Source organism: Sitophilus oryzae, unplaced genomic scaffold (genome assembly GCF_002938485.1).
Source record: "Sitophilus oryzae breed Bouriz unplaced genomic scaffold, Soryzae_2.0 scaffold_649_pilon_pilon, whole genome shotgun sequence".
In the NCBI taxonomy this organism is placed as follows: Eukaryota; Metazoa; Arthropoda; class Insecta; order Coleoptera; family Curculionidae; genus Sitophilus; species Sitophilus oryzae.
Genome location: NW_022147250.1, coordinates 1,599,305 through 1,611,745, shown reverse-complemented (window position 1 = coordinate 1,611,745; position 12,441 = coordinate 1,599,305). Strand labels below are relative to the sequence as shown.

Below are 12,441 nucleotides of genomic sequence, written 5' to 3'. Positions count from 1 at the left end.
CGTCTTCTGTGTCTATTATAGGCTGCTCGATTTGTTCTGTTTCCCTATATAGATTTTTAAAGTACGTTTCCCACTGATCTATAGTAATTTTGTTTGTTTGTACTGTATCTTTTATTTCTTGTTTGTTTCTCCTTAACATTCCCCAAATTCTTCTCTGGCTTCCATACATGTCCCTTTCCATTCCTTTCGTGAATCTTTCCCAATAGTCTTCTTTAATCGCTCTTATCGTCGCGTTTACTCTGTTTCGTTCATTTTTGTAGCTGTTCCAATTCTCTGGAGTTTTGTTTCGTAGATACCGTATATAAAATTCTTTCTTTTGGCTGGACAATTCCTTTATTTCTGGCGTGAACCATGGCGTGTTGTTAACCTTGTTGATGTAAATTTCTCTTTTTCCTATGGCTTCTTCGGCGGCACCAAAGTATATTGTCTTTTATTGTCTTCCATTGTTCATCTATGTCATGTTCTCTGTTTGTTGGGTTTTCGTTTATTTTGTTTGTTAGTCTATTTTCAAAGAGTAGTTTTGTGTTGTTGTCTTCCAGAGATTCAATGTTGAATTTATTCATTCGATGTGGTTTTGGTTTTGTGGATGCGGGTATACTCAATCTTAGCTTACATAGTAGTAATTTATGGTCGCTGCCTATGTTAGCCGCATTCAGTGTTCTTACGTCTAATATTGTCTGTGGTGTTATTGATCTATTAGTGATAATATAGTCAATCACTGATTGCTGGCCCCTTGTGTTCTGCCATGTGTACTTGTACTTCATGTCGTGTTCAAAAAAAGTGTTGTTAATTCTCAGCGCGTTAACTGCACAGAATGCTTTAAGTAAGTCACCGTTATCGTTCATCACCTCTTCATTAAATCTCTGAGTAACCCCACCTAGTGGCTCATTTCCCACTCTCGCATTCAGGTCTCCCATGATCACTATTTTATCTTTGGCCTGTATTCTGTCAACAGCTTCTTGTAGCTCCTCGTAGAAGCTTTCCCTTTCGGCTCTGTCTTTACTTATGTCCGGGGCGTATACGCTAATTAGATGGATGTTTTCTTTGTTGACATTCAGTGTAACCAGCAATATTCTATCGCTTATGTATTCCTCTTTTTCAATATGGTCTTTATATTTTCGGTCGATCAATAGACCTACTTCCGAATGTCCCCTTTTGTCTCGTGAAACACCGCTGTATATTAGAGTGTAGTCATCGATTTCGTATTTACCCTTTCCTTTCTTCTTGGTTTCGCTGATGGAGCATATATCGATGTTGTTGCTTTTGAGTTCGTTGATGATCTCTTGGTCCTTGTTGTTCCAGGACATAGTATTCCAAGTGGCTATCCTTATTTTGTTCTTTTTCCAAATCTTAGTCCTATTTCTCGCGCTTGTCGTTACCGTTAAATCAATCCTGTTCCGAGGCAAACTTGTAGTTCTGTGAGCCTTGTGTTTTTTTACAATAGGTAGGGAGCTAGCCTGACTTATAAACCCTCCTCCTTTCTCATTCTGGACTTGGGACCAGACAATGGCGGAGTTAATTCAAATTCAAGAAACATCATTTTTATTTTATTGTCTTTCGGTTGTTGATTTGCTTCAAAACTATCTGTTCGTGAGTTTTAGTATTAATATTTTTTCAAAAAACCCTTTGATATTGTTTGCATCGATACAATTGGTAGTACATTAGTGCCTACGCTCCCACCCTAGAGGCTAAAATTGAGGATAAGGATAAATTTTACCAAGCCCTACAAAATGCTTTCCAACGAATTCCAAAGCACGAACGAATCATTTTGCTAGGTGACTTTAATGCTCGTGTCGGTAGACAACAGGAAATATTGCCTGACGTATTGGGAAAACATGGAATAGGAAACGTAAATAGCAATGGTGAACGCTTATTTACAACATGCACAGAGTATAATCTATGCATCACCAATGGCATCATCAACGTGGTTCATGTTGAAGGACAAGTTTAAAGGTACCTGTAAACATCCCAGATCAGGTCACTGGCATCAATTGGACCACATAATCTTTCGAAGGACGCATCTAAAAGATGTCAGACTAACAAAAGCCAGAATAGATGCCGAATGCGGCACTGACCACCGACTTTTAATTTCAAAAATGAAAGTCCAGTTAAAACCCAAACATCCACACTGTAAAAAGCAAAACAACATGACCAGATTGAACGTACGGGGTTTAGAGACAAAAAATATCAAAGAATCACTTCCACCGATAACTTCAATCTCAATCTTGGAAGCTGAACAAGCCTGGGCACAATTAAGAGATGCGATTCATAAAACTAGCGAAGCAGTACTGGGAAAGTCCAACAAAAAGAAACAACCAGACTGGTTTAACGAAAATCAACCTCATATACCGACCTTCTTGGAACAAAAGCATAGAGCACATCAAGCAGTCACTGCAAATCCACACAATCCAAAAAGCACAAAATGGCGAACTTCTAAAAGAGGAAGAGCAAATTAGAAACCGCTGGAAAGAGCATTACAGCCATATCCTTAACCAAGGAAACAACCCGAATATGGAAGCACTAAACACAATACCTCAGTATAACAGCCTCGATGTATTAGATACTCCAATAACAGAACAGGAAATAATGGCATCCATAAAACAGCTTAAATACAACAAATCAGCTGGCTGTGACGCGATCCCGGCGGAAATCTATAAGTGTGCAAGTAAAGAACTTATTGGTCATTCAGTAACAGTTTAGCAGTCGTACGAGAAAGTTGTGTTACCGATCGTGCGTTTTGTCTGCCGGTTATTGAACGTTTTGTTTTGTTTTGATTTGACTTGTTTTTGTTCCTGACCCGAAATCAACTCAAAGTTCACTGTTCGTTTAAACTTGACTTTGTTTACTTGTGTTAGTTTTTTGCAACATTAATTGATAATTTTTCGGCGTACTTGTTTCCGCTGTGCGTGAGTTTTAGCTTGTTTATACTTCCGAATTTTATTCAGCTGTCATCGACTTTTATTAATATTATTAATCATTTACATTATTACGGCTGAATTTAAGTGCGACTCTTGTCAAAAAATCCAAAAGGACAGTTATAAGGTTCGCTGTAGTGGAGAGTGTCGAAGAAGTTTTTGTATGATCTGTACAGGACTGGATAAGGCAACAACAAAGGTGCTATGTCAACAAAAGTACCACAACGTTAGATTTTTCTGCACTGTCTGCGATTCTCCTACATTAAAATATGTTCATGATAGGATTACACAGCTTCAAGAATGCCAGGTCAAACCAGAAATCATCGAAGCACTAGGATTCTGTTTAAAAAAAAATTGACATTTTTCCAGTCATAACTGAAATGTATGACATGCTGAGTGACCACGATTCCAAGTGGAAAATTTTACTCAAGAAAAATGATGACATATCCAGGATATCAGATACCACACAAGAATCCTTATTTAAGTCGATAAATGAGATAAAGCAAGACACCTTCAATTTATCATCAATTTTAATGGACAACCATGATGGGTCTGTTAAAGTCCAAGTTCATGACCCATCTAAGGAAGAAATGGCGAAGGAAATGGCTGACCTTAGGCAGAGCGTTAAACAAATGTCGCTCACATTGGAAAAGCTTGTTACAAGAGATAAGACCTGTACAGATCATAATATGCAGCGGAAAAAATCCATTTCAACGCAGACGGGTCCTATAGATCACCAAAATAGTACAGCTTTTATAGATTCGCCAAAAAAACTAGTTTCACCTGAAATAGTGTCATCGCAACCTCCTAAGGCCGCCATAAGAGAAGACTGGAATTATGTGGTGGTGTCCAGAATTCCACCTCCTTACACAGGGAATCGGCGTTCGATTGTGTAAGTCATAAGATCCTAATTAATAAACTGCAGCACTATGGGTTCAGGGGATCATCTCTCGAATGGTTTAAGTCGTATCTGTGCAACAGAAGTCAACTTGTGAGGGTGGATACCACGTTGTCTTCTAGCAAGCCAATAGAATGTGGAGTACCACAAGGCTCAGTACTAGGCCCTATTTTGTTTCTTCTTTTTATTAACGACATTGCTAACATAAACATCAGTGGCAAAATATGTCTTTTTGCGGACGACACTAGCTTCACTTGGAGCAACAAGGACATCACGGCACTTCATAGGATTATATCAAATGACTTAATCACCATTAAATCTTGGTGCGATTCGAACCTCCTGAGTCTCAACATTTCTAAAACTAAAGCTTTGTCGTATAAAAAACTCGTTGCAGCCTTTTGTACTTAACAACACTACCATTGACGTCGTAAAATCTGTAAAATTTTTAGGGCTTGTTGTGGACAATTCTCTGAAATGGGACATACATATCGAAGCTTTGTCGAAAAAATTGAGCTCTGCCTGTTTTGCATTAAGGTCTGTTTCTAAGGAGCTTAACTTGTCGGTGGCTAGAACTGTTTATTATGCACTTTTTGAGTCGCACCTCAGGTATGCCCTTCCATTCTGGGGTACGTGTTGTGCGACTCAATTTGACCGCATTTTCAAGCTCCAGAAGAGAGCTGTTCGATATTCACTAGGACTAAACAGCAGAACTCATTGCCGGGACTTTTTAAGGAATTAAGAATATTGACTCTTCCTTCCTTATTTATATTTGAATCCGTTTGCCTAATACGTAAACATGTATCAGCTTCTCAAGAAAGGCCATCTCACACTTATCCACTCAGGAACGCGGAGCAAGATCTTTATCTACCTACCCCACGCTCAGAGTTAGTTAAAAGTTCAATATTATACAACTCGAAAAAAATGCACAATCACCTGCCATTTGAAATCAAATCCATAACATCATTTTTTCATTTCGCAAAGCATTGAACTCTTATTTACTAGACAAGGCTTTCTACGCCGTAAATGAATTATATTTGAATTGAAAATCGAATTTGATCTTGAAAACACTGGTCTAATGTTTGCTATTGCTATATTTACTAATGACATCGAAATTAATTTATTTAGAGGTCATTAATATTTTGCTATAAACTGGCTAAATATTTTTGAATATTATTTTAAATTTTTTGTTCTTTGACATTGTAAACATTTATAAATGTTTATTTTAACAATAAGACTGACAATATTATTTATATAATGTTTTGTATTATCTTTTGTTTGTTTGTTTGTGTACCTTGTTTTTTTTCTACTTTGTTTGTTAGTTTACCTTTGTCTACAAATTGAAAAATTTTTTGACAATAAAGGCATTTATTTATTTATTTATTTATTCATCTTAAGGCTCTCTTCGATGTCATATGGGAAAGCGGCGATGTACCTCAGGACTTTTGCAACGCGAATATATTTAAGAACAAAAGAAGTGCATCAAACTGCGGAAATTATCGGGGAATTTCACTATTGGCTATCGGAGGAAAAATTCTTACAAAAATTATGTCAAATCGCCTTCACCCACATATAGAAAAAATCATTCCAGAATCGCAAACGGGTTTTCGCACCAACCGTGGCACCGTCGACTCCATATTTTCCATCCGCCACCTACAGGAAAAAGTAAAAGAGCAGCAGTCTAAACTTTATGTTGCATTCATTGATCTAACAAAAGCCTTCGACTCTGTGAACAGAGATGCACTTTGGGCAGTTATGAAAAAGTTCGGAGTACCCAACAAATTTCTTACAGTGTGTAAAAGCCTCCATAACAACAACCAGTCAAGAGTGTCACATCATGGATCACTGACCGATCCCTTCCTGACAAATACAGGAGTTAGGCAGAGATTAGAAGTGTCTTAGCGTCTCTCCTATTCAACATATTCATGGCAGCGCTCTCCATTATAGTGGACATCAAACTGCAGGAGAGAGGATTGGGCATTAGATACAGATATGACGGCGGTCTGTTCAACACAAAAAGACTGAGGGCAAAAACACGTACAAAATTCATCACAGAATTTCAATACGCTGATGACTGCGCTCTAGTTGCAAACACGTTACAACAATTACAAGAAATGTTGAACACATATACTTGGGCATACGAGGCTTTGGGCCTGAAGCTAAACATCGACAAAACCAAAAACATGTGCACTCCCCCGGAAGATCATAACAATGCTATAATAATCGGAGAAGAACTATTGGAATATGTAGCGGAATTTAATTACCTCAGCAGTTTGATTTCGGAAAAGGCTAATATCGACTCTGAAATTCAGCACAGGATTAGCAGCGCCTCAATAGCATTCTGGAAATTAAAAGACAGGGTTTTCTACAATCATGACTTGAGTACAAAAACGAAACTGGCTGTGTACCAAGCAATTATAATCCCCACCATGTTATATGGGAGCGAAACCTGGGTGCCGTACCGCCGACACATGAAGGCATTGAACAAGTTGCAACAGAGACGCCTTAGACAACTCTTAAGAATTCGGTGGTTCCATCATGTCTTCGGTCGTAAGGACGTATCGGTCCTTGAAAAAGCCAACTGCGAGAGTATTGAAGTCATGGTTACAAAATCCCGCTTTAGATGGGCTGGTCACGTATGCAGAATGCAAGAAAACCGCATACCAAAATCTCTGCTCTACGGTGAGCTTGAAGACGGTAAGAGGAGGCCGGGTGGACAACTCAAAAGCTACAAAGACATTTTCTACGAAAACTTAAAGGGGATTAACATGCAGAATCATTGGGAAGAAGCAGTTCACAATAGAACTCAATGGAGAAGAATTGTAAACTCAGTTAACAGCGATAACCAAAAAGTAAAGAGGCAACAAAGCAATGAGATTTTTGAATGTCCGGAGTGCGGTAGGCAAATAACATCACGTATCGGGCTTTTCAGTGACAGAAAAGCTCATGAAAGAAAACGCCCTGCGTGACCATCTTTTGATGCGTGTCGAATACTCGTCAGCGAGTAATGGCAGTATGTATGTATGTATGTATGTATGTGTGTATTAACAAATGTACAGTACGTCTGCTGGATCTGTGTCTATGAAAGGAATGCGGACAAAAAACATTTAAATAAACAGCAATATATTTTATACGTCGACTTGACGAGTACGTCACCGCAAATCGCTCCGCCCACTCATTTTATTGGCTACTTGGAAATTTGTCGAATTTTTATTGATGGGACGCGTGGTCTAATTTTTTACGAAAAACATCGAGAGAATATCGTTTCCCCTCTCACGGATACCCCGTAGCTACAGAACGGACAGACGTACTGTATGTATGTATGTATATTTATTAATAATTAAACAATATTACAACATTCTATTATTTGCATAGTAACTAATTTTCGGGGCTTCATCGCTCTTTGTGAAATATACAATAATGCTTTGTAAGCATTTCGTCAACACCTTATTACTTTTGTACTAATTTATGATTATTCACTCAATAGATGTATTAAACTATACTTGGTTTTACTGGCTATGATCCCATCCCTTTACAACATACCCCTATTCGGGACACCTTGGGATTAAACTTGGGCGCGCCAGCGGCAGATCATCAACGATCTCTTGACCCCGCTAATAGCATTAGATTAGCATGGACTAGCATGCCCCCGCATTGGACTAGAGCAATGAATACCCATCTAATAAATGCTTACTTTGATGTCACTGAAGGGGAGCCCGAAATGAATCGGTACAGAGCCCAATTGCGTAAAAAAATGGAAAGAACATTACCCAGCGTCAACGTTTACCACACACCACCTATCTGCACAGATCAACAACATAAAGAAGCAAAAGCTCCTATCGCCGGACGAGTTACAAGTTATGAAACAGAGTTTTTCAAAAAATACTAATACTAACGAATGGATACGATTGAAGCAAAGCATCAACCGAAAAACAATAAAATAAAAATGATGTTTCTGGAATTTGAATTTCAATATATTGTATATAGAGTGATTTCTATGGAAGCTAGACCCCCCATATATACAGATATTAAACCTAAACCATGAATCCAAAAAAACTGTTGCAGATGTTAACCAAACGCTGAATTTGGAAGTCAGGCTAGACCCTTAAACACAGACTCCATTAGCCTTTCAAAAGTTGCTGGCGCATTGCACAGTCCAAAGAGCATGACAGTAAATTGCCACAGTCCAGAGCCTACTAAGAATGCTGTCTTCTTTCTGTCTTTCAGCGCCATGTCGACTTGCCTATATCTACTCTTCAGATCTAAGGTAGAGAATATTGTCGACCCCGCCAGCATGTTTATAGTATAGTCTATCCTCGGCAAGGGATAGTTATCCATCTTGGTAACATTATAGATTTGTCGATAATGAAAACAGAACCTGGTGGTATCGTCCTTCTTCTTTACTAGTGCTACCGGCGATATCCACGGGCTGTTAGATGGTTCAATGACTCCCAGGTGATGACACCCTCTTCTTTTATTTCTCGAAGGATTTTGTCAGCTTCTTCACGTTTAGCGAGTGGAAATCTTCTTCGATTTTATTTTATTGGTCGTGCATCTCCGGTAGCAATTTTATGTTATACTAAATTGGTACGACCTCTCTGCACTACTTTTCTTTTATCAAACACATCGTGAAACTTGATTATCAGGTTTCTCAATTTTCTATTGTCTTGGGAAGAGAACTCATTCATCAAAACCCTCAACTGTCGTGGTGAATTTTTGTACAGCTTATGCTGCTGGGGTCCGACGCACCCCAATTTTTTTTCAGTTAATAATAAGGCCTTATTATTATTAAGTTAAGGGTTGATTATATATAGGCTTATTTCTGCTATGGTTAAGTGTATACTATTTTGTATGATAAAATACCTATGTTTTTTCTGAATGGAAGGCTTTTTCCTGATAAAATAGGCTTTAAAAGAAACACAAGAGCGTTAGCACAACACCATCACTACGGTAATTATTTTATGGAAAAATATTTTTAATCTGAGAAGAATGTTTAAAAATTAATTATTAGATTTTTATCACGAAATTTGAAATAAATATCGAAACGTTATTGCTATCATAATTTTTAATATTGTATCAATATATTTTTGTAAAATATATCCCCTGTAGCAGTATCATAGACCGATACTGGGAACAGTGGCAACGCCGCGACTACCGGCGAGGTCGGAGATCAGCTGACGTGCCGGCGATCGATAGTTTGGTAGAAACGTGTTTGAGTGTTTGAATTTTTTTGTTGATGTATTAAGTTGATTAATTGCTAATTATATTTGTTTAAACTCGACTTGTGAGTATTCATTTCTACATCCCCTACAAATGGACTTAAGTTTTTTCCTGAAGTGTTTACTTTCTATTTAACACTTATATTTTCGTATGACATATTTAAACATTAATCAGTATTTATCATTAATTATTTAAATTATTTAATCTATTAACATTTTCAAACACTAACCCTACCATCAACCAGTTTTCTTGGTAATTCTTTTATATTTTTTTTGTTTTTTTTTATCAATAATCTATTTCAAGACGCTTATCCTGTTTTAATTAAACACTTTATTTATTTGAGAACTAGAATAGTTACTAAATGATATATCGATATTTTTAATTTAAAGGATTACTTGGTTACTGTAAAGTAACAAGTTAAACAAGGAGTAAATATTGTTGACTTAAATTGTTACATGAAATCAATACAACTTTTAAGAGTACCACTCCAAATTAACGAGAATAATCTATTTTGATGAATAAAAAAAATATTTATCATAATATCACTTGAATGTCAACTAATTATCGTAAAACAAATAAATATTGATACAAAAATAGATGATGAACGTACTATTCACATGATTTGATTTTAAATCAAAATACTCTACAAATAACTTTATTACCTTTTAAGATCTTTTAATGTAAATTGTAGATTTTTTAAGTACGATTATATAAAACCAAAGCAATAGTACCTGGATTTTTTTTTAATACTTGGTGTTGCTGTTTTTTTGAGTTTATTTATATTTATATATTTTGTCTATCTTTACTTTGAGAAGTCCCTAGAGAAAATTATACCTATCAAACTGTAAAACTGTGGTGCACCAGCCTGACGGAGATGATCTCTGTTTTTCTCGACCATTCCATAATATGTAAGAGGAACATCAGAATAAATCAGGCTTATACCGCTAATAGCCAATAAATATATTATTAAAAACTATTAAAATTGATAAAGAGTATAACTACCAGGTACCTTGTGAATGAGGTGAGTTGAATATTGGAGAGACGAAACGTCCTCTAAATGTAGAATTAGCAAACACAAAAACATGTACAGGGTGCCCCATTTTGGTTGAAATCGTACAGTATCTCCGTTATTACTTAAGAGGAGGATGCGGTTTCCATAAATCTCTTCCACTTTTTTGTCAAACGGAAAATGCTGTAAACAAAATTTTCATAGCCCTCTTCATTTCAGAACTACGGGGTCTTTTTTTATATTTTGCAATTTGGGACACCCTCGTATCTTTTTTATTGTGAAAGATATCAAGGAGATACTGTTTCTTGTAGAGCTTTTTACGTAGAATACGGTGGCAGTCTGTTTTTCTACGAAAAAAATATCTTTGCCTGCTTGCTATGGAGTTTTTCAAAAATATATAACACTCTTTGACAATACTTATATATGTATATATTGTTACGTTTTTCGTCGGTTCTTTAAACACTATTTATTTAACACTAATTAACAAAAACAATAACGATAAAAGACTTATAAATAAAATTGATTAAAAACTATTTACAAACGATTTATAACTAAGAATTTATTTTGAATTTTAGCGCGTCAACTGCACTGGTATATTTATAACTACCCCCTGTAGGCCACAGCCGCCGGCTTTTATACCGACAGGTAAAGAACTCTAGAATAGTCCATAGATCGTTAGGTGCGTAGAGAAGGTTTTCGAATGTTCTCGTATGTACTAGTCCATTCCAGTGGGACTCGATTCTTCTCGAACGAATTATTATTACGGTGTCTATTCTTTAATGCGATGTTAAGGTCATCTGAGGGCGGGACATATAGTTAGGATAGGTCGAGTCCACACGGGTCCGCAACACTGCCCCCTTCTTAGGCACATGCTCGTCCCGAGATGTACACGGTGAATCAAGGTATTTGCAAAGCTGGCCCCTGGTACATTGCGAAGTCTGGTAGAAATAGCAGTCTACAGTTTTCTCTCCCGATCTCAGCTTTGGGTTGTAGCAGCAAACGAGTATCTCGATTCCCGTAAATCTGAACAAGACTTCAATCATGTTCCGGATTGTACGCCAACTCAAACCATCGAGTCCACACGCCAGCTTCGGAATGGCTAATCGTGCAATGTTGTTGTTTAGCAGGGCTTCTCTCAGTTCAATCAGGGTCTTCCATAGATTGAGATAAGTCGGCTTACTCGGGGACCATTCCTTGGTGACCAGGTAGAAGATGTGCCTTGCTTGACCATGTGCATTGTCGGTTAGCCTCAAGACGCTTCCAACCTCTGGATCCTGTCGGCGTAGTTCTCCGACACGCCCAAACTTCTCATTGAACGTCGCAGCGATTCCTCTGGACATCCGCAAATCTCGAGCCACACAATGAGCGAGCGAATAATCAGGAGGCACGGAAAAGAGGTCTCGTTGATCTTCTTTGGTTACACCATAGCGAGCCTTCTCACTGCTGTTGTATCGGGCCATGAAATCGTCAAAGGACATCTCCGAATCAGGGGGATCAAAGCTGCAGGTTCTCACGGTCCCAGCACGATCTTCTATTTCGCCTTGGTAGGGGCTCAAACGGTTGAAATGGACTACCCTCGGTTTTCCTTTTGGCAATTTTCTGATACGGTATACGACGTCATTAATTCTATCCATGACTTCGTATGGCCCTTCCCACGAGGATTGTAGCTTCGGAGATAACCCACGACGTCTCTGCGGGTTATATAGCCACACCAACTTCCCTGGTTGGTATCCTCCATGCTCAGCTTGAATGTCGTAGTGTTCCTTCATTCGGTCACTAGCACTTTGAATATTTAGGCGGACTCTCTGATGAATGTCGTCCATCCTTTGACGTAGTGTGTGGACATAATCTTCTCCGGCGACTTCTTCTCCCGGTCGGCAACCAAATTTCAGATCACAGGGTAGGCGCACTTCCCGTCCCATAACGATGCTGGCTGGAGTTTGCCCTGTAGATTCTTGGACGGATGAACGGTAGGCCAACAGGAACAGGTGAAGAAATTTGTCCCAGTCTCTTTGGTGGTCAGAGACTACTTTGGCCAGATAACGGTTGATAGTTCTGTTCATGCGTTCAACCATCCCATCGGATTGTGGATGTAGAGCAGTCGTCCTGGTCTTGCGGATGTTCAGGACTTCACAGACGCCTTGGAACAGATTGGACTCAAAGTTTCTTCCCTGATCTGAATGAAGCTCCATGGGAACACCAAACCTGCAGATCCATTCTTTAACAAGGGCATCAGCAATCGTGGACGCTTCTTGATTTGGCAACGCGTAGGCCTCGACCCATTTGCTGAAGTAATCCATTACTACCACAATGTATTTGTTGCCATCGTTCGTCTCCGGGAAAGGACCAGCCACGTCGATCGCTATTCGTTCGAAGGGACTACCAACATTGTACTGGCGCAT

At 38.3% G+C, this 12,441-nt stretch overlaps 1 protein-coding gene across 1 annotated transcript; it reads right to left on the bottom strand.

Moving 5' to 3' along the window:
• Window positions 1–362: 362 nt before the first annotated feature.
• On the bottom strand, window positions 363–1,307 carry LOC115887861 (craniofacial development protein 2-like). The gene has a single exon (XM_030907371.1). It carries the CDS (start codon window positions 1,305–1,307, stop codon window positions 363–365), a length of 945 nt encoding a protein of 314 aa, XP_030763231.1.
• Window positions 1,308–12,441: the final 11,134 nt, after the last annotated feature.

Coding starts and splice junctions, on each gene's coding strand:
- LOC115887861 (XM_030907371.1), bottom strand. CDS start 1,307: ATGTCCTGGAACAACAAGGACCAAGAGATCATCAACGAACTCAAAAGC.